Source organism: Hydra viridissima, unplaced genomic scaffold (genome assembly GCF_058129835.1).
Source record: "Hydra viridissima isolate aposymbiotic clone 2 unplaced genomic scaffold, HvirCarnegie_v1 scaffold_1, whole genome shotgun sequence".
Lineage (NCBI taxonomy): Eukaryota > Metazoa > Cnidaria > Hydrozoa > Anthoathecata > Hydridae > Hydra > Hydra viridissima.
In genome coordinates this window covers 20,312,734-20,336,142 of record NW_028324300.1, presented here as the reverse complement: position 1 = coordinate 20,336,142, position 23,409 = coordinate 20,312,734, and the positions used below count along the sequence as shown (strand labels likewise).

Sequence of the window (23,409 nt, the reverse complement as noted above, 5' to 3'; positions counted from 1 at the left end):
TGTGCTTTAGCTGCCACTTAAGTATCACATGACCGCAATAATTTAGGGTGTTGTCAAAAGACAAAAAGATGAATTCGGCAGTGTTGTCTATATATATCTACTATAAATTCTTTGCATCTATTTGCCTGAGAAAGTTAAACTATCGAATAGGTAAGTATCTAGTTTTAACAAATATTGCTTTTTCCTGACTGAAAGGTTACTGATTTGAGAAGTTTTTCCCAAACAGGGCTTGACTATTACATTCTTTTTTTTTTTATTCATTTTTTTCTTCTGATTATTTATTAACAATTGCACATTTAAACATTTTCAAACTTTAAACATTTAGAAGAAAAAAAGTTTATGAAACCAATTTGTCATGCTAAATTAAGCAACTTACAAGTGACAGTTCCTGCCAAAAGTATTTATCAAAATTATATTATTTTACAAAAATTTTTGTTTGTGCTTTTGACACACTAGGTTCAAGGGGTAACGCTCCAGTTAAAACCATTAATGACCAAAGCATTGTTAGCACTTGAGGAAGTAATAATACACTACACATTACTGACCCTAACATGTTACCAGCAAGTTCTCACTTCTAACATGAAAATTACATGCTGAACCATAATGATATAAAATATTCAGTTAGAAACTTTTTAATTATGATTGACTGCACGTTTTTTTTTTAAATATTGAAAAAAAGTGAGCTGTTGAGTGCATGTGACAGTGTAGTAGTGTGAAAGTAATCTAATGACAGGTGGAATATCATATCTAGGACAGAAATAAGCATACTCATTGATTCTTTGAAGCAAAATATTTGGAAAGTTTATATTTGCAATTAAAGTAATGCTTTTTACTTTTTAAACATTTGTAATATTTCCTCTAAGAAAAAAGTTCATTTTCAAGATCAACATAGTTTAAAAATGCAAACTGTTTCCATTCAAATGAATCAAGTAAAATGTTCTAAACTATGTCATTATTTTTCACTCTGTCATTGTTAAATAAAAATAAACAAAGTGCAAACTTCTATATCAGTTATTTGAAATGAATTAAATTTGAAATATTTTACTTGTTTAAGCATACAGAATTATAATATTCAATGAAATAAATATGCAATGCTTCACATAAGTTATATTATTTTGTATATACCCTTCAAGAGGTTGCATAGAAGTACTATTTGATTAAATTCGCCAAACTTATTTTTAAAAGATAACAGTTTATGAGTAAAAAGTTGCCACCCAAATTGATTTGCTGTTTTAAACTCATGAAGAGTTCTACTTTAATAAAGTTAAAAAATTTAAAAAGTTATTTTACATGGCTTCAAGGAATTTGTAATTTATTTGTTAACAACAGAAAAACTAAAAACCGAATGCTTAGTAATCAATATTCTTAATGTAAATAGATTACAGGTATGCAACTAGTTTTGAAAATTATATTTTGGGAAAAGTCATGATTTATCTATACCACAGGACAAGGTACAATGAACAAACCAACAATATATTGAAGTTTTTTTTAAAATATGATACTTATATGCATGCAGGTATTTTGCTGATAGAAACATTTAGGTAGAAACTGTATTTTATTTGAGAGAATTTTACATGAAAGCCATTCATTTTAAACTTGTCATTTCTAAGCTACATGATTTTTGATTCTGTGTTAAAAAGATGATTTGATTTTTAATCATTGAAGTTTTCTGAAAGAAATACTTCCTTCTTGTCTCTATTATTTTAGTAGCAAATATTACTAATATAGTAGCAATCTAAAATGATTATTCATTTCCATAACATTCATTTACAGGAGATTGTAAACATTTTTGTTTTTATGTCACCAAAAATTTTTGGCTATCTGTTATATTTAACCTCCTTAACTTGTTACCTTTTCATTATAAGTTTGTTGCAGGAGGAAATGACCATTTTTTTTGTTACTGATTTTTGATTTTGTTACTGAATTTTGTTACTGACCCATTGTTTTGAAATTTCCTCAATGACGCATTCAGGACTTGCGTTTAATTTTTCAATTTTGCTTTGAATGTTGAACAAATCAAGAATGACCTCTTTCGGCAATTTCTTCTCAAACGAGCTTTTCAGTATTTTGTACTCTGGCTGAAAAAGAGATTTTCCAAACACTTGCAAGTGGTTGTAATCCAACCATCCCGGTCTTAGCAGGAAATTCAACAGCAAAGTCGTTTTTCCGCAACCGGACTTTCCAACAATGATTCCTCGAATGCTCCTTGGAAGCAACTTGTTGTTGTTCCTTTTGCTTTTACAAAAGTGGTTCAGATAAAAATAATAACCACTGACATTTTTCTTCATAAATGTGTTTTACAAACCAAAAGCCAGGTATTAGGAAGGGACACTTTAATTTGTTAAATTTTTTTATTTTTCGGCCCACCTTGTTCAATATGCATTGAGCTAATCAGATTTTAAACCACCTGATCACAGTTTAGTTCATACTCAAACAAAGAGTGCTTTTTATTTGTTTTAGGAATGCTTTAGGAAACATAGTTACTACATTTAAAGTTCAACTAAACAGTTTTATTCAGGCAAAATACCTGCTATGAAGAGATTTTTGCCGCCATTTGTAGTAATAGTCCATTTGTTCATATTTAAGAATTATATATATATATAATTATATATATATATATATATATATATATATATATATATATATATATATATATATATATATATATATATATATATTATATGTTAAAATATGATGTTTTACAGATCATTCTTGCTTTTGGCACACTAGGTGTAATGAGTAACACCTTTGTTAAAGCAAATGATGAGCATAGTATTGTTGACACCCAAGAACTTAAAGATGTTCTACAAAATCCTAACATGTCATCAGCAAGTTATTTGGATTATAAAGGTAGAAGAAATGCTAAAGAAATTTTTATTGTGAAGCAAATTTTCACTTTTTATGAAAAAATAAATACAATACTTGTTTTAGATTTTCAGTTTTTCACTATCTTTTATTTTTAACAAATATTGATAAATTTTATTGATTGCTCATCCAAAAAACTCAAAGTCAGTAATAGAGCTGTCAGTATTCAGAATCATGTGTAAATTTTAGATACCCTTCTTGAAAATATAACTAAACTGAGATAAACTATTTTATTTAATATATTCATGTTAAAAATTTTGCTAATGCATCTATGTGTATATATGTGTTTATTTATATGTTATATTTCTGTGTATATGTGAAAATTGGACATTAGGTATTCATGTATGTGATATGTTATGTTATGTACATAACAGAAATTATGCTAAAATTTTCATAAGTTTACTTGATATGGCCTGAATGAGCAATATGCATTGAAGCATGAGTATTTCTATTATGCGACAGAATACCTTTGCTCACCCTATTGTCATTTAGTAGAAGTTTAAACCATTAGACAACCAAGATAAAGTGATATAATGAAAATAACAAACAGTGGGATAATATTAAAGATTAATAAAAAGTAAGGAAGGAGGGAAGTGGTGGGAGAGGAAGAAAAAATGGAAATTTGAAAATGTAAAGTTTTATTTCTTTTTTTGCAGTTCTTCTCTTTCAAATACATGCTTTTTAAAGTTTTATTAAAAATATATAAACATGAAACATTTATGAGTAAGTATTTCTGTTTCTCTTGAAATTTATTAGAAACTTAATTTGAAGAAAGTTTCTAGAGTTAATCATGAAAAAAAGTAGTGATATTATAGCTGACAAATAAGAACAAAATGTTTGAGCTGATTTATCACTATATTAAGGTCAGTGTTTTCCAAAAAGAAGCTTTGCATGTTGTTTGATTTGAGAAAATTTGGTTTAGTATATTAAAATTTCTTATTTAACTTTTTCCATTTTTCCAGGAATTTTTTTAATTCTATAAAAATTTTTACATATTCCAATACTAATATCTTAAAGTTTTAAATGCATACATATGGTAAGTAAAGATAAATCAAAGAATTCCCTTGAAACTCAAATGAAATATAGAAAAACTCTTTGTACACTTTGTGTCTAAATCTGAACATTTTCTTTCATTAAGGTGTTGTATTTATAAATTGTTGTGAAATAACAGAATTAACAAGTTTAAATTTTAAGTTTGTTCTCATAATGAACTTTCTATTATTGCTTGTATTATCTTAAAATATTAAATCTTAAAACACCAATCTACAATAATGTTAAAATGTCAATTTAAAAGTGTTTTCTTGTTTAAGTAAATTTAATGTAAAGATTTAATAAATATAATTTCTAGATTAATCATGTGGGTATGAGATAAAAAGTATTAAAAAAATTTTTCATTGTTGAAATATAAAGATTTAATATATTGTCTACTTGGCAAACTTAGTAAAATCAGAAGCCATTTAGCTCAAGTAAATGGGCATATATGTGAGTAGCAGTGGCATTTGGCTCTTGGATCAGCTTTGACTTTTTGCTTGTTTACTATGCAGTTGAATTTATTTTCAATATAAAATCCAAATTTGACAGGTTTTATGCACAACTTGGATTTCTTTAAGATTTTTTCTTCAATTTCAAATTCTGTTCAGTAACATTACCATATTCTCTAACATAATGCAGTTGATGATTTTTAACAAAAACAGCAGTATCCTTATGATCTTTTCAGAAACATATTTTGTCAAAATTTGATTTGTTTACTTCTGCTGTTATCTTTTCACTGTGCCACTAAGGTAACTTAGGTAACTTACTAAGGAAACTTGCCTTGACTAGCTACACAAAAGTAAAAAAAAGTTGAAAACAGTCAGTTAAAAAATTGTTTATATAGTGACACGGATTTATTGTTTTATTTCTGTATTGTTGCGATCAGAATAGCCATCAAACTTTGCAATTTGTAAGTTAATGTTTTGACAAACAAAGTTTATTACTACTTACATGGTAAGTAATAAATATAGTAGCATAAATCATTTTAAGTAATACATATTAATTTCATAATTTCAATAGGTTTGAAATAACTAGCTACTGGTTGTACGATAGGATTATAAGTTGACAAAATCACAAAACGCTAGTACTTCATTAGGCGCAAAATGCAGATTTATTGAATGAAAGGTTCCCCTGCATTTCTATATCAAATCAAGCAGTCATCATCAACTTTACAGTCATGTAAATTTATTGAAAAATTATTCCTAATTTTTGACTTTTTATTAAATGAAATTAACCTAATCCTAAAATTTGATTTACTTTTTGTATTTCTTGAGATAATAAACTAGTAGATGATTTGCGCTCAACATCCAAATTCAGTATTTTGAAGTCGCGAAAGTGTTATTAAAATACGGTCCTTTTGGAAAATTGTAGCTGGTCTACTTTGGTGACTGAAATATCTCTGATAAAATTCTGGGGAAAATTAAAAAAATTAAAAATTTTTTTTTTGGTAATCAGCAAGAAAATGTGTGAAAAAAAGTTTAAAATGATTAAATGCAAAAATTTATTAATGCATGGCTTCAAGTAACTTTAAAATACTTATGAAAAAAAATATTTTCCTATAGAAATAAATTCTTCTTTAAACAATATAATAATATCCTCCTTCTAATTATTAGAAAACTTTGTGTATGTTTAAATAACTGTTTGCAATGGCCTAATATTTAGTTATATTTTTTTGGAAATCTTCAAGTTAAATCCAAAAAGAATAAGTATGAAATTAAATACCAAACTAAAAGCTCCAGGATTTCAAAGGGCTTTAGAAAATTTGAAATTTTAGAAGGCATTTTCAGAATAAAAAAATTTTTAAAGTAGAATGTTTAAAAGGTTGTTCTTTTTTTTTTTTTTTCCCTTAGAAAACTACAAATTCCAAAACAATATAATTTTCACAAAATAGTTTTTTTGGTAATCAGAAATGTAATTTATTACCAAACTGAAAACATTAGGATTTCTAAGTTTTAGAAAAGAGCAAATATTAGAAGGCATTTACATGATAAAATAAATTTCTAAACCAGAAGTTTTAAAAGTGTTTTTTTGAAGATTGTTCTGTCACTTTTCTTTCCCTTAGAAAACAACTAATTCCAAAGCAAAATAATATTTTTTTGGGCACCAAAAATGTTTATTACATAAACCTTTTTATCCTCTTAAATCTAGATACAGGTGAAAGAGTTAGAAAGACTTTGGTTGAGCAAGTATCATCTGACTGGATGAGATTTGCTCATATCATTTTTTCGAATATGTTTTATAACATTGTAGAAGAAGTTCAGAAAGAGAATAACAATAATCAACTAAAATTGGAAATATTTCTTTGAAGGATTAAAGATATCAATCCACTGAACTTTAATGAAGTAATTGCAAACTGTCTTTATACTCTAAAAAGATTTGATATTTTGTTGTGTGTGGCATTGGATGGCAAGAGATTAAATTTCCTCTCAGTATTAGTAAAGTGTGCAACTTTTTACATGTATGATAATTTGTTGCTACAAAATCATTTTACAAAGTTTCTATTTTCAGGAAACATTTCCATAAAATAAATGTTAATTAACATAGAAGATTTTTCAGGGAAAGTTTTCCATAAAATAAATGTTAATTAACATAGAAGATTTAATTGAAATGTTTAGGAACATTGTGTAATAATGTTTGATGGGTGTATGGGGGGGGTGGGGTGGGGGAGAGGAGGGTTTATATAAACATTTATACAAATATTAGGGGAAAGTGTTTTTTATAAACATTATACCCTGTTTAATGTTTTTAATAAGAAGGAAGAAAAATGAGATTCATTTATTTTTATTGTTTATGTTTAGTGGTTTTTACACATTGCTATTCTGTAGTTTTTCCGTTCTGCATTTTTACCATTCTGTATTTTTACCATTCTGTAGTTTTGTGATTTTTACTTTTTAAATCTATGATTTTAATTACTATTTATAAAATAAGATCAACAAGTAAATTATTACTACAAGTAGGGGAAAAACGGTTAATTGTAATAAATATAAAAAAAGGATAATTTTTTAAAGGATGACTTGTATGAGTAAAATTTGTAGAGGCACTTAAAAAAACTAAGTCTTAAAGCTTCAGTATGATGCAGCACATCACAGCACCAAAATTAAATTAGTAATTAACTTTGCTTTGATATCCCATACTCTTTCTTAATATGAAAAAAAAAAGATTGTTCATGTACTAATATAATATATAAGTTCCCTAGTTGTTCTAAATGAAACTTGGCTAAGTATGTTCCAGTCACTTTGATTGTTTGGGATCCCAGCTACTCTGCTCAATAACTTTCCACGATTATCAGGCTTGATTATTTTGCCTTTACTGATGTTATGAAGTTTCATTTTTTGATTTTTAACATACTTGAAGCTATAGTGCGCAGCACACATTTTGCTGGCACTTTTCTCTGTATTTTATATACTGCATACTGCAATATGTACAAAAGGTTGCTTTTAGTTGAAAAGTTTACGTTCTTATGTTTAAAGATGGCAGTCATTCTATGTAAAAGTTAAATCATACTCCCACTAATTTTCTTATTTGCATCTTATTTGCTTTGGAAGTTTTTTAAGTGACAAATTATCTTCATACATGTGGCTAAATAATGTAAAATTTATTGTGGAGAAAACTCAAACCTACTTGTCACTTTGTACATATATGTATTATTATTATTGGTATATTATTTTGATTGTGTTTTTCTTGTATTTAGAAAAATTTGCAAAAGTGAAGAAGTTTTTGATTGAACATTTATCAACTGACTGGAAGAGATTTGCACATGAGACTCATTTAATTGGCATTAAAACTATTGTTAGTTTTGTATTAGTATTGTTAAACATATTGACCGCCGTAACAAAGATGATAAATCTAAAATGGCATCATTCCTTGAAAAGCCTTCTGAAATTGAACCAATGCGATACAAAGACATAATTGGACACTCTCTTAATGCATTAGGAAAATTTAATATTTTATTTGATGTTGCATTAGATGGTAAGGTTATATTTTTGTGTTTTTTTATCAAAGTTCTTGAAAATTGTTATGAGTTATTTTCAGGACTTGTTTAGTTAACTTAAATTTGTATTTAAAGACTTTTAATGAGACAATTAAATTAAGCTATTAGGTTCAATATGATCTATATAGCTCTTTTCTGGAAAGGATAAAATGACTGAAATTTTACCAGCCATCTTTTTTCCAAAACCAATACTTTTTAGTTTCTTTCTCTCATTATTCTGCTGAACATTCTTCTATATGAACTTTCTTCTTTCAAAAGTTTATTTTAGTTCCTCTGAAAATTTTTTCTTGTTACAACTTAGCAGTATCAATTACTAGAAGCTTATTCAAGTCTTTCAAAACTGTCTTACATTCCTATCTTTTTGTGAACCTAGACATCTTAGCATTTACAAGTGTAAACATCAAACAGCTTTTGAAAATAATTTCAATTATCTTTAAACACAGGTGTCATTTGCTTTAACTTGGAGTGTTTTTCAACTTCATGTGCCTTTAAAATAAGTCTCTGAATGCTAACAACATTTTACAGCAAATCAACAGATGAAGCAACCTTCATTTCATCGGACAATTTTAGTGCTCTCTTGAAAATGATTTTAGATTCAGATTCATCATTCTTGAGACTCAAACAGCATGCTTTTAAAACATCCCCTTAGTGAGGGTTGATGCTAAGAAAGCTTGAAAAAAAAGTTGTTGGTTGCTTATTTTAAAAGTTGCTAAATAAAAAAATCCAGTTTGGTTTACAAAAACATGTTCCTCAAATACATTATTTTATGAATGACTTACTTATGAAAATATGATTCTTTTTTCAGAAAATGATGAAGCAGTTGACCTGATCTTAATTGAGAATGTATCTGCTGACTGGATGAGGTTGGCTCATTACACTTATCTGCATGATATTGACAGTATTGTAAAACAAATTGATTGTGGTTACAGTGATGATCAATCAAAATTAATTGCATTCCTAGACATGCTCTTTGAGCTTGATCATTTGAATTTTAAAAAGTTGATAGTAAATTCTCTCAATGCTGCAATCAGATTTGATGTTTTGTTCAGGCTAGCTTTGCTTGGTAAGAATCTGTTAATTTAGTCTTTCTTCAGTAATATTTGTAGAATTTTAAAACTATTTCATAAACTTTCAACAAAATGCATTGTTTTTGTTGAAAAATTTTTAAAACAGGAGTTACTAAATTGTCAGCAACCAATAAGATAACTTGGTTTTCACAAAAGTCACAAATGTCATAAGTAAAATAAGTAATGTATCATTAACACATTTATCATTAACATCAGGTTAAATTTTTAAAAACGAGATATTTTGATTTTTAAGGATTAAACCTGGTTTAACTTTTATATTTTTCGATCCTGTGTTTGATAATTTTTTTTTAAATTACTTTTAGAAAGCTCTGAAATTGTAATGAATTTATTGCTTGAGCATGCATCTTCTGACTGGAAGAAATTTGCTAATTATGCCTGTTATGCGAGGTTAACAGCATTATAGAGAATATTGACCAAGAGAATAATAGTGATCAAATGAAAATGAAAGCATTACTTGAAAAGCTTTTTGATATCAATCCGTTGCAGTTTAAAGAGTTAATAAAAAGTACTCTGATTACAATGAAAAGATTTCATGTTTTATCAGCATTTGAAGAAGATGGTTGTCATGAAAAAGAAAATGAAGGAAAAGAAAAAGTAAAAGAAAAAACAAAGGAAGAATCTATTCTTATTAATGGTATCTTTTTAAATATGGTTTTTATTTTTCTAAGCTTTTATGTTATTTTTATTTTTTCATTCAGAAGAAAGAAAGTGTTCAAAATTATTAAAAGGCTTCATTCTTGTACAAGATAATAATAATCAGTTACAACATAATAAACTGACCTAATCTTAATCTCCTCAGGTGAATTTCACTTTCTGTAGAGAAAACAAAAAACAATTTTTTTCTTTTTTAAAGTTAAATTTAACTTTTGAATAAAATCTGATAATAAGATATCTTTTACAATTTACCTATGTTATTTTCTGTATTAGAATAAAAATGATTTTTACCAGCAGCAAAAGGTAAAGAAATTTTAAAAAATTGCTCTAATAAACATTTAATAAACATACAATAAACACATCATTTACATAAATAATGAAAAGCAAAAAAAAAAGTCTTGTTCAAAAATTGTCTCAAATTGAGTTTCCATTTGCTCTGAAAGAAAACTTTTAATAAGTAAAAGAAATGTGTTAAAAGTAACTAAAAATCTGAATAATAACTAAATACTAAACTTCTTACAAACTAAAATCAAAGTATTGACAAATAACACTCTACAGATTATAGCATCTCTCAATACAATATTATTTAATTCAAAGTTAATATGTAGTTAACACTTTAAGGAAAGTCTAAAGTTTATACTTCATCAAAAGTCCTTATATCTGCATGGTTCTTGAAAAACCTTGTATTAGTGTCTATTTAAACTTTATCAACTTGTAGTAAAACTCAGCTTTTATCTTTTTTTTCTTTCATTTTTTAAAACTCTTGCATATTACCTGAGAGCTGTTGAAAGTTTGCTGGTTAAATAAATAGTGTTCTTTCTAAGAACTCTTAATAGAATATACCACGTGAATTCATCCATACAAGTTGTCTGAAAATTATCTTAAAATTTGCTGTGCAACTTGATTTATGTTTTAAGGTAACACAGCTATTGTGATTATTTTTTTGATTTTAGAAAATATTGAAAATGCAAAGATCTTGATTGAGCGACTGGGGGAAGTTTGCTTTTAATACTTGCTTAAGTAACATTTACAGTATCATAGAACAAATTGACTCGGAGGAGAGCAGCAATGAATTAAAAATGGCAATTTTCCTTCAAAATCTAAAGGAAATCAATCCAATCAGCTATAAAGAAGTTATTGCAAACTCTCTCTTTACTTTAAGAAGATTTGATGTTTTGTTAGATGTAGCGATGGATGGTAAGTAATAAATTTTGTCTATTTATTAAGGTTTCCACTACATGTGGTTTAATACCATTTTCAGTTGCTTTTGAAAATGGCTTTCCTATTAATTCCATTTAGAGCCTTTTCCTGCTTTTTTTCTGATACAATTCTTTATTTATTTTTTTGTTTTTCATATCTCATTAAAGAATTTAGATTGTAACTTAATGGCTCTTTTATTAATTACAAGTTTTAGCTTTTGTATGAAAAATTAAATTCTATTTAGAATTAAATTTTTTTTTTGGTTTATTTTTAAATTCCATTCATAAGAAAACTTTGAGAAAGTCCATCACATTTTGGTTAAACAAGTATCAACAAACTGGAGAAAATTTGCCCGTCAAACTGGTTTAAATGATATTGACACTATTGTTGAAAATATTGACCATGATAACGAGGATGATGAATCAAAAATGTCATCTTTCCTCGAAAAGCTATTTGAAATTTGTCCACTAAATTACAAAGTGGTTATTGCAAACACTCTTAATGTATTAGAAAGATTTGATGTTTTGTTTGGTGTGGCATTGGATGGTATGAAAGTTGTTTCAATATTTTAAGTTATTAGTTGAAATTTACTTTAATTGTTGTAAATAAGTTATATAATGTTGGTTATATCATTATATAATTTTTTTATTTAGCTTTATTTTAATTTGATTTTTGGTTAAATACTTTTTTTAAAAATATTTTTTAGAAAATTATGAAACAGTTAAACACACTTTAATTAAAAGAGTATCATCTGATTGGAAAAGATTTGCTCGCCATACTTGTTTAGATGACATTGATAATATTGTGGAATATATTGATTATGATGACCAAAATAACCAATCCAAAATGGCTGCATTTCTTGATAGGCTGCGTGAAATCCGTCCTATTGATTTTAAAGATTTAATTGAAATGTCTCTTAATACCACAAATCGATATGATGTTTTATTAGGAGTAGCATTGGATGGTAAGTGTCTATAGTGTTTGTTAAACAACGTTATTTTGCAAATGTGTTTGTATTACAAGATGTGTGTAATAATAACCATTGTTTAATAGTTATGGATGGCCAAGTAATTTAAGTTGAGTTAATAGTTTTGTAAGCAGAAATGAAATGTTTTGAATTATAGGTTGAAAATAATTATAATTTAACATAGTTTTCTGACTATTCCATGCACTTAGTTCACTGCTTCTCCTTTAATTATGTTCTGTTTCTTTAGTATGACAAAGGAATTTTCTAAACACTTCTTTTGTTGGAATAAAGGAGCATATTACTTCTATACTTTTACCATTTTTAAAAATTTTTTAAAACAGTGAGCTAAAACTTGTTGAATGTAGTACTGAAACAAATATTTAAACAGGTGTTAACTATTGGTTAATTACAGATTAAAGTAGTTTTTACATGTAATTTTAAATGATTAAAATTTCAAAAGTTTTCATGACACGTGAATTTTTTATTTTTTGCAAATTACTAACAGAGAACCAGGTGTAAGTTAAGTTTGATAGATGATTTCTAGAAGTATTTAAGTTGCTTATCACACTTGCTTATATGAAGTTGATTGTATTATCAAACATATTGATCATGATAATAACAATGAACAAGCAAAATTAATGGAATTTCTTGAAAAGCTCCATGAAATTGCTCCTTTTCATTATAATGAAAAAATAAAAAGTTCTTTGATAACTTTGAAAAGATTCAGTGTTTTACTAGCACTATATAATGAAGAGGTTGCAAAAGAAGAAACACCTTCGTGTCAGATAAAAGGTATTTTAAAATTATAACTGTTTCATAACTAACTGCTGAAATAAAAAAATCTGAAATAATTAAAGAGTAACTCCTTGTCAGTTCATCATGTTTTGCAGTTTTTTTATACAGCTTAGAAAAATGGCTGAATCTCACTAGAATCTGAATTTGTATTATTATCTTCTGACTCCATTTTCTAAAATATATTATCAATAAAATCAAAAAATAAAATAAGCTAAAATCAGCCTAAAATCAGCTCTGCTGTATATATTATCAGCTAAAAGAATTTTAAAAAAAATTATAAAGTATTTTGTATTTTGAAAAATTATAAAGTATTTTGTATATTGAAGAGCCTGTGAAATGTTTAAACTAAAATTTAAAAAAGGCACTAAGTTAAACTTATTTAAGCTGAGAGTTAGTTAATGAAGCATTTTATTTCAGTCCACATTTTATTAAACAACATGTGTAAATGAAAGAGGTTAAATGATGTGAAAATAAATGCAGTTTTGGTACCAAAAGTTAACTTTCTAAACACATTAGTAGCCTTATCATCAAAGAAATAAAACACCGGCAAGTATAGCATTTTCACCTTACAATTTTTACCTAACACTAATTACTAAATAAACATTTAAAGTTTTAAGATGTACTTATTCGGAGACTGTTTTCATGAGTTTCTTGGCAAGAAATAAATTGAAAGAAATATAATCCAAGTTTTAAAAAATTATTTTAGACAAATTCTTGGTCATCTTAAATGACATACATCTCCAAAACGTTAAATGCAACAACAGGGCTTCCTCATTGTCATCGTCTGACTCCTCATTTGAATTGATGAAGAGCATTTGATTTCTGACCACAAGTTGAGCAACATTTTTCTCTTAAACTGAGAGCAGTTACTCTTGATGAAGAGCAGTTTTAAAGCCTTCAGAGGACCGTGCAATTTCTTACCTTCATGACTGTCAGGCTAGCAACGCTGAACCAGCGCTCTGAGGATGCTGAACTTGCAGGAATGCTCAGGATAGCAAAAGCAGCCTTGAAAAGAATTGGGTTGACGTTCCATTTTGTCACCCAGAACTTCATTGGTTTTCCCATCCATGCAGAAACTGCCTCAACAACATTTTCATAGGCAAAAGGTTCTCCTTTCAATCCAGTCGCGCTCTTTTTCTGCTTCTTTGGATGGATGAAGCTCAAAGAAAAGCTTCCAAATTGTGAGTGCCGAAGGCTGCCATCGACGAGGAATGGTTCAATCTCGGAGTCTTCTTCCCCACTTTTGCCGAACAAACTTGACAAGAACTTTTTGACAGCTTTTTCAGGATCCTCGGCCAAAGTCTGAAAACTGAACTTAGCTTCTTTAAACTTGGCTTTCAAGAACTTGGAGTATTTTGGTCTAAAAAATATAAAAGAGAATTGAAAAAGTTAGAGTTTCATGGGCAAAAAGACTTTAAGGGCAGATAGTCAGACTTTTTCATATTTTAACCAATTTTTACTGAGCTTTTGTCCTAATATTTACATTTATTTACACATTAGGAATTATTCACAACTATTCCCTCTCAATTTCTTTTAATTATTTGCATATGAACAGTTGAACATTAAGCTCCTTTTTCAGATTCAGTTGGTTCCCGGAAATACTGCCAAGTTAGGAAGTGTTTCTGTCGTGCCCCTTCCTCACTTTTTTGAGTACGAGAACGCTTCAGTTTTGGGCGGCCATCTAAGATGACAAACTTAATAAAAAAATGAAAAAAGTTAACCATATCAATAAAAATAACTTTAAACAAAACTTTGTATTTTCGGCTTCGCTTTCATGGGGAGGCAGGTTATCTGGATCTGAAGATAGTGTTGGATTTTCCATTTCACGTTCGCTTCCTTCTTCGTTTTCAGTATCAACATCGCCTAGACTTTGTGATGGCAGAGTACTTGATTGGCTAGCTAATATTTTCGAAATGTTTTCCTATTTTTCGCACATCCAATTTTAATTTCGAACTTTTAAATTTACAACCTTTCTAACTTCATTTCAAGAAACGGAAAAGGAAACAATTCTGAAAACACTCAATGATGCTTTACTATCGCTTTTGCTGTTTCTGGCTTACCTTGGTTTTTTTATAACAACCAATCAGAGTCGAGCATTTCAAATAAAGGATGAGAAAGAGTAACTTTGCCATACGGAAATATATTAAATTTTGTTTAACTGCCTAAAGGCCAAGTAAAAATGTGATTATTGCGATATTATGTTTATATTCTACTTTCGGTAATTTTTTTAGAAATATTAGTTATTGTTGAACAAAATGGACCTTTTTCAAAGAATACCCGAGAGAATCGTTCGGGAATTTTTATTTTAACGGGTAATTGGGTTCGGGTACCGATAGTATCAATAACTTTCGGGTACCGATTATTTAAATACACAAAATATTGTGTCCTGTCGGGTATGAAAAGTTTCAACTACCCAATTTATTGGCGTTAATGGGTAATACCCGTTCGGGTAATCGGAGTCCAATAAAATATTTTTAGGTTTTATCGGTGTCCAATACCCGTTGGTTTCGGGACTCGTTCGGTTCCTATCGAGACCCGGACATTCCCTAGTTTGAGCTGGTGAAACTACATTAGCAACCTTATAATTTTTTAGCTGCAAAACATACTAATATATCCTTTTTTTTTTTTTGACATCATTCTTTTGTTCGTCTTTATAAATTTGAAATACATTTAAATCAAAAAACGACTAGAAGAATATATTTAATAAAAAAAATTATAAAAACACATGGCTGAGCACTAGAGAAAGTTCAAAAACGTGTGGGGTGCGAACATGGGAATCTTGCCAGTGGCCACCTTTTTTTAGTTTTGAGGGCTATAGTTCCGTTATTTATTATCGGAGGCCATTCGTTTTAAGGACAACGTAAAGAGCAATCTTCTCTCTATACGATCAAACTTCGAGATTAACAATCAATCAAAAAACGAGTGAGAAAATAATTTTTATATGGAACTTGGTCAAAAAATCGGCGAACACCAGGTGTTTTACCCTATCAGTCAATAATGATATTAAACAAAATAATACGACAGTAAAGGAAATAGAAGACCTACAAAATGTAGTAAAATGAGGCCTTTTGCAAATGCGCCACATTATTAAGACCAAGGTTCTGCGTATCATTTCATTTTTATATCGTTATCATTCCTATATGATATCGTAAAAAAAAAAATCATCGGAGTGAAGAGAGTATCGGTATATACGGAGGTTTAAACTAGCTACAAAACCGGTTAAAGTTTTTATAACGATTTTACGTCGTAATCATTCCGATGAGACTTTTTTTTTTTCCAGTAAGATATGGTATGATAACGATATGGAAATGAAACGATACGCAGACCCTTAAGACACAGTGAACAATGAAAACTTTATTCTCAGAATTTATTCACTAGACGATTTTCAGAGTTTAAAAACATTGATCATTTAATGAATATCGATCCAATTTATGAAAGAACTAAAAAAAAAAATAATAAAAATGATTTTAGAAGACGGAGTTCTTGGAAAAGGGCAGTTATGGTTCAAAGTGGGATTAGGTTAGCACTGACTACCGTAACTTTTTACAAATCATCCTCATTCAATGTCATTCTCAACATGCTAAAAATTAGATTGTGGCCACGCCTCTTTGAGAGCTATCTTGACAAAAGGTTTTTCTTAAGGCCATTTTAATTGCTATGGAAACGGCAAGTAGGGGAGAGTGGGGTATTGGCGAACAGCTAAGCGGGAATGTGAATTAAAGACAACTATAACTATATATTGATGATATTTATTGCTTATCATTTAGTCTAACTATTCAGTTAAAAACACTCAAAAGCAATTTTCATACATCTTATAAAAAAATAGAAAATTCGATCAAAAACAAAACCATTGGTGTTCGGAATTACCCTACGTACGTGGGGTAATTCCGAACATACCGTTGTATTAATTATAGGTTGTATTAATATACCCTAAATATAATACGTGTTAAAAAACTCCATGATTATGATACTTTGCAACTACATAAAAAAAAGTTTAGGTTTTATATACTTAGTATAGCCAATACATAAATGTTTCGCAAGTAAAAATTACATGAAACAAAGAGAAAAACTTAGAATAGATCTATCGTGAACAACATGCGCATCTATACTACACTACTGTACGTCTGGAACTGATCATGGAACACACTCTCGCCAGGGGGAAAAAAATTTGTCAAGTTTCCTAATCGAACATGCCGTAATGACCTTGTTCGGATTTACCCCGCGTTCGCCAATACCCCACTCTCCCCTATAAATTGATCCAAGTTTCATGAAAAATGAAACCAGCCAATATAAATGATTGGGGTTGAAAAATACTTCATTTGAAAACTACCGAAAGTTTATTACAAAACTTTTTTAACTTTATTTACAAAAAAAAATTTTTAAACTGCCGTCTTACTTCGGGGAAAAAAAATGTCCACCTTTCGAACCTTTAAAAAATTCGCAGGAATTTTGTTTTTCGATTTTCCGAGTTTTTTCTTTTTTACAAACATCAAAAAAAACTTTCCGTTCTTAAAAATGATCGAATCTTATCTTAAAAACTCGAATATTTTTTTCATAACTGTTACCATTGACAACATCAAAAAAATAACTTAATTAGTTTTTATTTCTATTATTATTACATTAAATTATTATCATTTTATTATATTTCCGTGATTTTTGCAGTATTTAAAAAAAAAGTTTAAACAAACAACAAATATTTGCAACAAAAACTCCGAATAAAAAATGAAAATCTTTCCATTTTTTTCCGCGTTTCATGTTTTAAAAGAAAATTGTTTTCTCCTTTCTAAAATTACTTAATATTTCATTTCATAAATAATGCTTGTATTATATACACATTTTACATTTTTTTTACATTCTATATTTACATATATTTATTTAACATATTAAAAATATTTAAACAATCAAAAGTATTTCGTATCAATTCAACTTTTTCAACTCTTCGATGTTATAAAAACTTTCTTGTATTACATATACCTTTTTAATATTTACATTTGTACATTTTTTATTTTACATATTTAACATTTTTCGTGTTTCTTACTTTAAACTCTTCGATGTTATGAAAATAATTTCCACGGAACTCGATCTCCAACCACTTGACGTTCGAACCACGAAGCCATTCACAAATGTCGTCGATGAAATTCGTGTCGTCGTGAAGGTAAAGATCTAATACTTCAGCGAGTCGAATCCACGGGAGGACGAAACCTTCGAACTCGTTCTTTGATACGAAAGTATCATTGATGTGTATCCTCAACCATTCAATCTTGTGTTTCGGTGTCCATCCATCGATCTTCACTGGATGCCATAAGGTGACACGATGAACGTTGGTCGAACATAAAATCATAAGTTTTTTCTCATCTTCAGAGAAAATCTTTTTCCAAACATTTAATGCATTCAACTTGCATCCTGCGTCTAAAAATTTCTCCATGAAAAATTTCTTATGTGAAACTTCATGAGCAGTTTTTGCATTGATTATAACAATTTCCCACTCTCGTTCATCGACTAATCTTTTCATGTCCTCTGTAATCGACGCCTGCGCTTCGAAGAAGCATTCCATGAACATCAGGTATTCATCTGAATAACAATAATAATAACATATTAATATTATTATTAATATTTATTTATTTGCAGCAACAATTATTCAAGAAAATCAACTTTCAAAAATTTGAAAATACAATATCGTGTTTAATAAGTATAAAACGGATTTTATTTTCTTTATAAAAACATCAAAACAGTTCAAGCAATCACAAATCAAATCAAAAAATATTATTTATTTATAAAAATATTTATTAAACAAATAAATAATTTACGAAATACAAAATTAAAATATTTATTGAAACTTGTCGTACGCCGTTTTCAAACTTTGGTTGCGCTCAAACCAATAAAAATACGATAAACAATACAGCCAATCAGTAGCTCGGCCAAAAGCATAAAGAGAGCACGCAACTTTATTTAAGTCACGTGAGATTTTTTATACAAAATAATTTATTTTTTAACTGAAGTAAAAACATTTTCGCTTTTTATTTCTTTGCTGCAGCAAAGAAAAATATTAAAAAGTAAACTAAAGCATGTCAATTTAGAGCGGTAACAGTGGAATAAAATTGTCAAAACGGTTGGAAATTAAATTTTTAAAGTTTCAAACGAAAAGTACCGTATAAGAGCCCATTTCTTTTATGGTCACCTTTTTTTAAACTAGTTTTGAGGAGATAAAAATATCAAAAAACCAATTTAATGTGTCCAACTAAAGACATAAAACTTTTCAAATTTATAACTTTTGGCAAAGAAACATGAAGTTGTTGTATTAACTGAACTTGTCATTACTTTTTCTCTAAAAACCAAACTAATAGAACCATATTCATCTCAAAACTGATTTTAACAACTACATAACAATAAAGTCTGAAACACTTACTTCTTTCGCATCGTTCATTCTAAAATTACTGTAAACAAGAGAATGAAAATGGGAGTTAGCGATTTTGATTAAGGAAACATTTTATCTCCTGCGGCGATGCTCTCGTTTGAAAAATGTCAGTTCGCTTACAGAGTTGTTTGAAACTCAACCAGAGTGAGGGTTTAGTTGTAATTGAAAAATCGAACGTGGAATGTGGAACTACAGTTAGCAATCGTTCTCTTTGCATTATTTGTCATAGCACGCTTTAAATATTCTCAGTTCTCCAGAGAATCTCTGTATTCTTAATGCTCTCAGTTCTCCAGAGAATCTCTGTATTCTTAATGCTCTCAGTTCTCCTGAGAATATTTAAAGCATCTCATGACAATTCTTGAAAGTAAGAACATGACTGAAGTCTTTATACTTTTTTTTAACAGTAACTTTCTAACAAAAAAAAATACTTGTCTTTAATTTAGTAAAAATCGAGAATCATTTGTATTATGATAAAATTGAAAATACAGTTCTTACCTCTATCTAAAGTTATGAGAGCGACATTTTTGGTTAACAAAAGAGTTAGCTTCTGTTAACCAAAAACTCAAAATGTACAGAATGCATGTAAAAAATTTTATTTTTAAATTTAGATCAATATCTTTAAAAAATAGTCAGTGTAACTAAAGGAGACCACATGTTGAATAAGTAAGGAAATTAAATCCAGAAACAAACTAAAAATTACGAATCTCTACATAATTTGTTTCATTTCATAATCAAATGTATGTTACTCTAAACATTTCCTATATATTACATATTACAATCCCAAGAGAACCATATACATCTCTTTCCACTATATTTTGCAACTTTATAATAAAAATGGATTTCTGGTTTATTTTAAAGGTGATAGAAATTAACATCGAACTTCAATTTTTTCAGATTTTAAGATAATGCTGACCGCGTATGGAGCACATTGGCACAAGCTTATGTATTAACTGCGAAGCGTAAAATCCAAAACAATGCATTGAAATGAGTGATTAAAAATATTTTCTGAGACATAAAAAAACAGAAATTGTCACGCTGCTACTACACAAGATCAATAAATATCAAAAGTTCCTTTTAGCACTTTACAGCCCCACCCCTAATAATTCTTCTAAAAAACCCAACATCGAGTAACAATCTGCTTGATAAAACAATAATAAAGTCGCCAAAATTCTTTTTGAAATTTTTAAAAAATGGCACTCTTTTTCCCTTACACCCCTTAAATATTAAATATAAAAAAAAATTCTTGAAGGAACATTAAAATCTTTTTGTACTCTTGTTACAATTTCAGGGGTGTAAACTGCTTTATAACCACAGCCTAGTTTGAGTTCAGATTTAAAGCGTTGTTTTTAAAGGGAACAATTAAGTTCAACAATTTGATAAAAATACAGAATAGAACTGTTAGAGTCGAAACAAAACTCTATATGAAATGAAAAACAAGCTGAAACACAGAATGAGTTGTGTTTTTTGTTAGCAAAAATTAGAAATTCGTGACCTCAAAAAACTAACCAATTAAATGACGAGTAAAAAATGCAAGTCAGTATTTACTGAGCTACTTTGATCTACATGGTGTGCTTTTATAATTAGATATATAGTTGCATGATTTTCTTTGCTGTGATCTTCGTCTACTACATCTTAAATTGGCTCATCTATAGTGTCGTGAATTACGTCTTCAAGATGCAATTAGCGTGTGTGTAGGTGTTAATGTATGTAGGTGCGAATGTGTGTAGGTGATAATGTATTTAGTTGTCAATGCATGTAAGGTCTTAATGTATTTAATGTGTTAAAATGACGCGGTTGTAAAAGTGTATAAAAAGGGAATTAAGTTTTTAAGTTGTATGATTCGCAGTCAGATGGGAGCACGAAAGCAATGAATGTAAATTAGGATATCCTTTGTTTAATCTAAATTATTAATTTTTTACAATAATACTCACCAAATACACACTACAAAAAAGATTGCTGTCAGTTTTTTTACAAAGTGTAATTAGTCAAACTAGTTGAACAAACTCATACATTGCTGTCCTTTACAGTGCTAAAAGGCCTTTTTAAAAAAAAGTTGTTTTTTTTAGGTGAAATTTGATTAAGTGAAAGTAAAGAAGAATCTAAGAGTCATTTTTCATCTCTTCATATAAAGCTGTTATTTTTTTGTTTGAACTTGAGTGAAAACAAAACTCGAATATTTAATACCACCATTTAAAAATATTATTTTCATTTAATTCTAGTCTGATTGCATAAGAACATCTCATAATTTATCTAATAAAAGTAAAAGTTATTTTTCTGCTGTTTATTGTGATGATATGATTTATTTGTTTTTATACGAATGTGTTTTGTTGCTAGATTTTTTTTTTTAAAGGTTCCCAGTTTTCAACTACCTGTATCACCTATCCAGCTAATTGTAAGTTTTTGAATATTGGGATCTAGCTATATATTTTAGTTACACAAAAGTTAGATTGTGTTTTTTGATTTTATAATGATTTCTTATAGGTTTCAAGCATTTCACAGTCAGATATTCAGTCAATTGTGTGCTGTAAACTATTTATTGTTCATGTAAAGGTTTTCTACTAACCATATCTGCATTTATAGTAATACTATTTATATCTGGGTGTATAAGGCTACCATGCTCTAAAAGCTTTGGATATAAATAATGATGAGATTAGATATGAATCTCAGGATCCATATGTTAGAGTACATATGGCCTAAGGAGTACATAAAAAAAAGTATTGGTGTGCATATCTTATTAAATTAAATTAGAAATATACTTTTATATTAGCTAAAGATTAGTTTTATCATTGTACAAAACTGCTATACATTTTTTTTATTCAAGGGGTAATTATAAATTGTTTAAGTTATATAACTACTGAAAATAATGTTTGTTGTATTTTTAGTTAAGTCCCCGTGATTCCTCTGATTCAAGTTAACTGGGTATGCATGATAGAGTGCTTGGTGTTTGCAGCTGGCTTTAAGTTGAACCATTTAGTACACAAAGTTTGAATGTTAATATAAAATGTTGGTTTATAACATGAATGGCAGCGGTATTATATTTTAAGCAGTATATTGTTTATTGTGGTTATTATAACAGGACAGTTTTTTTTGAATGCGCACATTCTTTTTGAACTGAATACGATCCAGTCAAAGTTGACCAATCTCAAGCAGTGACAGGGAAGATTGGAGTGATCATGTTGATCAGAATGTCTGTCATACACAATTTCCTATCTTTACTTCTCTGCAGCAATATTCTGAGACTGAAAAGCACCCAAAATATATGGTAAGTTTTTATCAATTTCTGATTAAGAAAGTATAGCCATGATGTGTTACCCTTGGCAAGGGAATATAGTATGAATGATGGTATATATATTTTAGTTGTTAACTGATCTTTTTTAGTTAACGTAGATGAAGCGTGAAGGAGGGTTGACTGTGTATAATTACATTTCACGGGAGCTTAACAAATTGCTGGTGCATGACTTACAGCAGAAGACCAATAGGCATGGAACACATGGGAAGCAGAAGTTTTTTGATAGCCTAGAAAATCAACTCAAAAGTGAGTGCAATCTACATCTTCTGTGAAAAGTTGTACATATATGAATCTGTCTGAGTGTGAGTCATAAGTTTGACTCTTGGTGTTTGACTTTAGACAATAAGATAAAACAATTAACATCTTTTTATATGCAGATATTATTTATATTGTCAATGGGACTATATCAAACGATTCAAATTCTAATACATGTGAATCCATATAATAAGATGTAACTATAGTAACTGATTATATAATAATTGATTTAAATTAGTATTTATTTACATATTTTTTCTCTTTTTTTATAAGTATTTAAATAGTTATAGCTTTAACTCTTCACTTATTCCCTGGCATCACGTCTAATGTGATAGAATTGAAAGTAGCACGATTTTTTAAAAATGCCAGAGGTCGCTCTGGTGGTCGTCTGCGGCGCTGCAAGAAAAAGACACTTGAAGTTTCGATTGAGGAAAGAGTAAAGACGCAGACAATGAAGGAAATAAAGACGACAGTGAAAACGAAGATCCTCGTCAAAAAAAGCGAAAGACTTAGAAATAACTTTAACAATTAAAGATCTCGTGTAATGATGATTTATATAAATATCATATAAATTATGTTTAACTATTGAGTATTACTAGTTTAAAAAAACAACCACGCTTTACTACTCATACAGGATGAGTTACAGATGAGGTTTTTTTATTGGCCGCTTTAGGGTTAGCCCTTAAAGGACCCTGATATTTGGCGCGGACATTTTCATAAGGGTGCCTGAAGGGGTTGCCCTTAAGGACCCTGAAGTTTCTTTAAGACGGGAAGTTAGTAACTTCGTATATTCGCTTTGTTCCAGTTTAAAAAATGCTTTAGGTTTTTTAACGTTTGTTTTGATCCTTTATGTTATTT

The 23,409-nt window shown here is 28.7% G+C and overlaps 3 protein-coding genes across 16 annotated transcripts in view; 2 read left to right on the top strand and 1 right to left on the bottom strand.

Annotated features, from left to right (window-relative positions):
* Nucleotides 1-68: 68 nt before the first annotated feature.
* Nucleotides 69-9,587, top strand: LOC145192497 (uncharacterized). 6 transcript variants are annotated; one of them, XM_090076435.1, is made up of 5 exons: nucleotides 69-150; nucleotides 2,731-2,850; nucleotides 7,589-7,866; nucleotides 8,694-8,951; nucleotides 9,279-9,587. In XM_090076435.1, the coding sequence occupies exons 3-5, from the start codon at nucleotides 7,749-7,751 to the stop codon at nucleotides 9,377-9,379; spliced, it is 477 nt and encodes a 158-aa protein (XP_089932561.1). In that variant the 5' UTR covers nucleotides 69-150; nucleotides 2,731-2,850; nucleotides 7,589-7,748; the 3' UTR covers nucleotides 9,380-9,587. The 6 variants fall into 6 exon arrangements, with proteins under 6 accessions (XP_089932561.1, XP_089932560.1, XP_089932563.1 ...); XM_090076434.1 differs by having other exon boundaries at nucleotides 2,706-2,850; XM_090076437.1 differs by having other exon boundaries at nucleotides 69-397.
* LOC149893818 (uncharacterized) lies at nucleotides 9,398-23,130 on the top strand. 3 transcript variants are annotated; one of them, XM_090076429.1, is made up of 9 exons: nucleotides 9,398-9,610; nucleotides 10,584-10,827; nucleotides 11,119-11,376; nucleotides 11,537-11,794; nucleotides 21,358-21,399; nucleotides 21,489-21,551; nucleotides 21,890-22,269; nucleotides 22,386-22,542; nucleotides 22,842-23,130. In XM_090076429.1, the coding sequence occupies exons 2-6, from the start codon at nucleotides 10,710-10,712 to the stop codon at nucleotides 21,533-21,535; spliced, it is 723 nt and encodes a 240-aa protein (XP_089932555.1). In that variant the 5' UTR covers nucleotides 9,398-9,610; nucleotides 10,584-10,709; the 3' UTR covers nucleotides 21,536-21,551; nucleotides 21,890-22,269; nucleotides 22,386-22,542; nucleotides 22,842-23,130. The 3 variants fall into 3 exon arrangements, with proteins under 3 accessions (XP_089932555.1, XP_089932556.1, XP_089932554.1); XM_090076430.1 differs by lacking the exon at nucleotides 21,489-21,551; XM_090076428.1 differs by lacking the exons at nucleotides 21,358-21,399; nucleotides 21,489-21,551; nucleotides 21,890-22,269; nucleotides 22,386-22,542; nucleotides 22,842-23,130 and adding an exon at nucleotides 13,299-14,584.
* LOC149893816 (protein NLRC5-like) overlaps nucleotides 17,447-23,409 on the bottom strand; it is a 34,849-nt gene continuing 28,886 nt past the window's right edge. For all 7 annotated transcript variants that reach the window (XM_090076331.1, XM_090076332.1, XM_090076328.1 and 4 more), the window contains one exon: nucleotides 17,447-18,163. In XM_090076331.1, the coding sequence (XP_089932457.1) occupies nucleotides 17,595-18,163 (569 nt within the window). In that variant the 3' untranslated portion in view covers nucleotides 17,447-17,594. The remainder of the gene's footprint in view (nucleotides 18,164-23,409) is intronic.

What these genes read in the sequence shown, in the direction of transcription:
- LOC145192497 (XM_090076438.1), top strand. Translation starts at nt 7,749, where the DNA reads ATGGCATCATTCCTTGAAAAGCCTTCTGAAATTGAACCAATGCGATAC. An exon ending in ATTTGATGTTGCATTAGATG is followed by an intron (nt 7,867 to 8,693) that starts GTAAGGTTATAT and finishes TTCTTTTTTCAG; the next exon opens with AAAATGATGAAGCAGTTGAC. An exon ending in GTTCAGGCTAGCTTTGCTTG is followed by an intron (nt 8,952 to 9,278) that starts GTAAGAATCTGT and finishes AATTACTTTTAG; the next exon opens with AAAGCTCTGAAATTGTAATG.
- LOC149893818 (XM_090076428.1), top strand. Translation starts at nt 10,710, where the DNA reads ATGGCAATTTTCCTTCAAAATCTAAAGGAAATCAATCCAATCAGCTAT. An exon ending in GTTTGGTGTGGCATTGGATG is followed by an intron (nt 11,377 to 11,536) that starts GTATGAAAGTTG and finishes AATATTTTTTAG; the next exon opens with AAAATTATGAAACAGTTAAA. An exon ending in ATTAGGAGTAGCATTGGATG is followed by an intron (nt 11,795 to 13,298) that starts GTAAGTGTCTAT and finishes AAATTATTTTAG; the next exon opens with ACAAATTCTTGGTCATCTTA.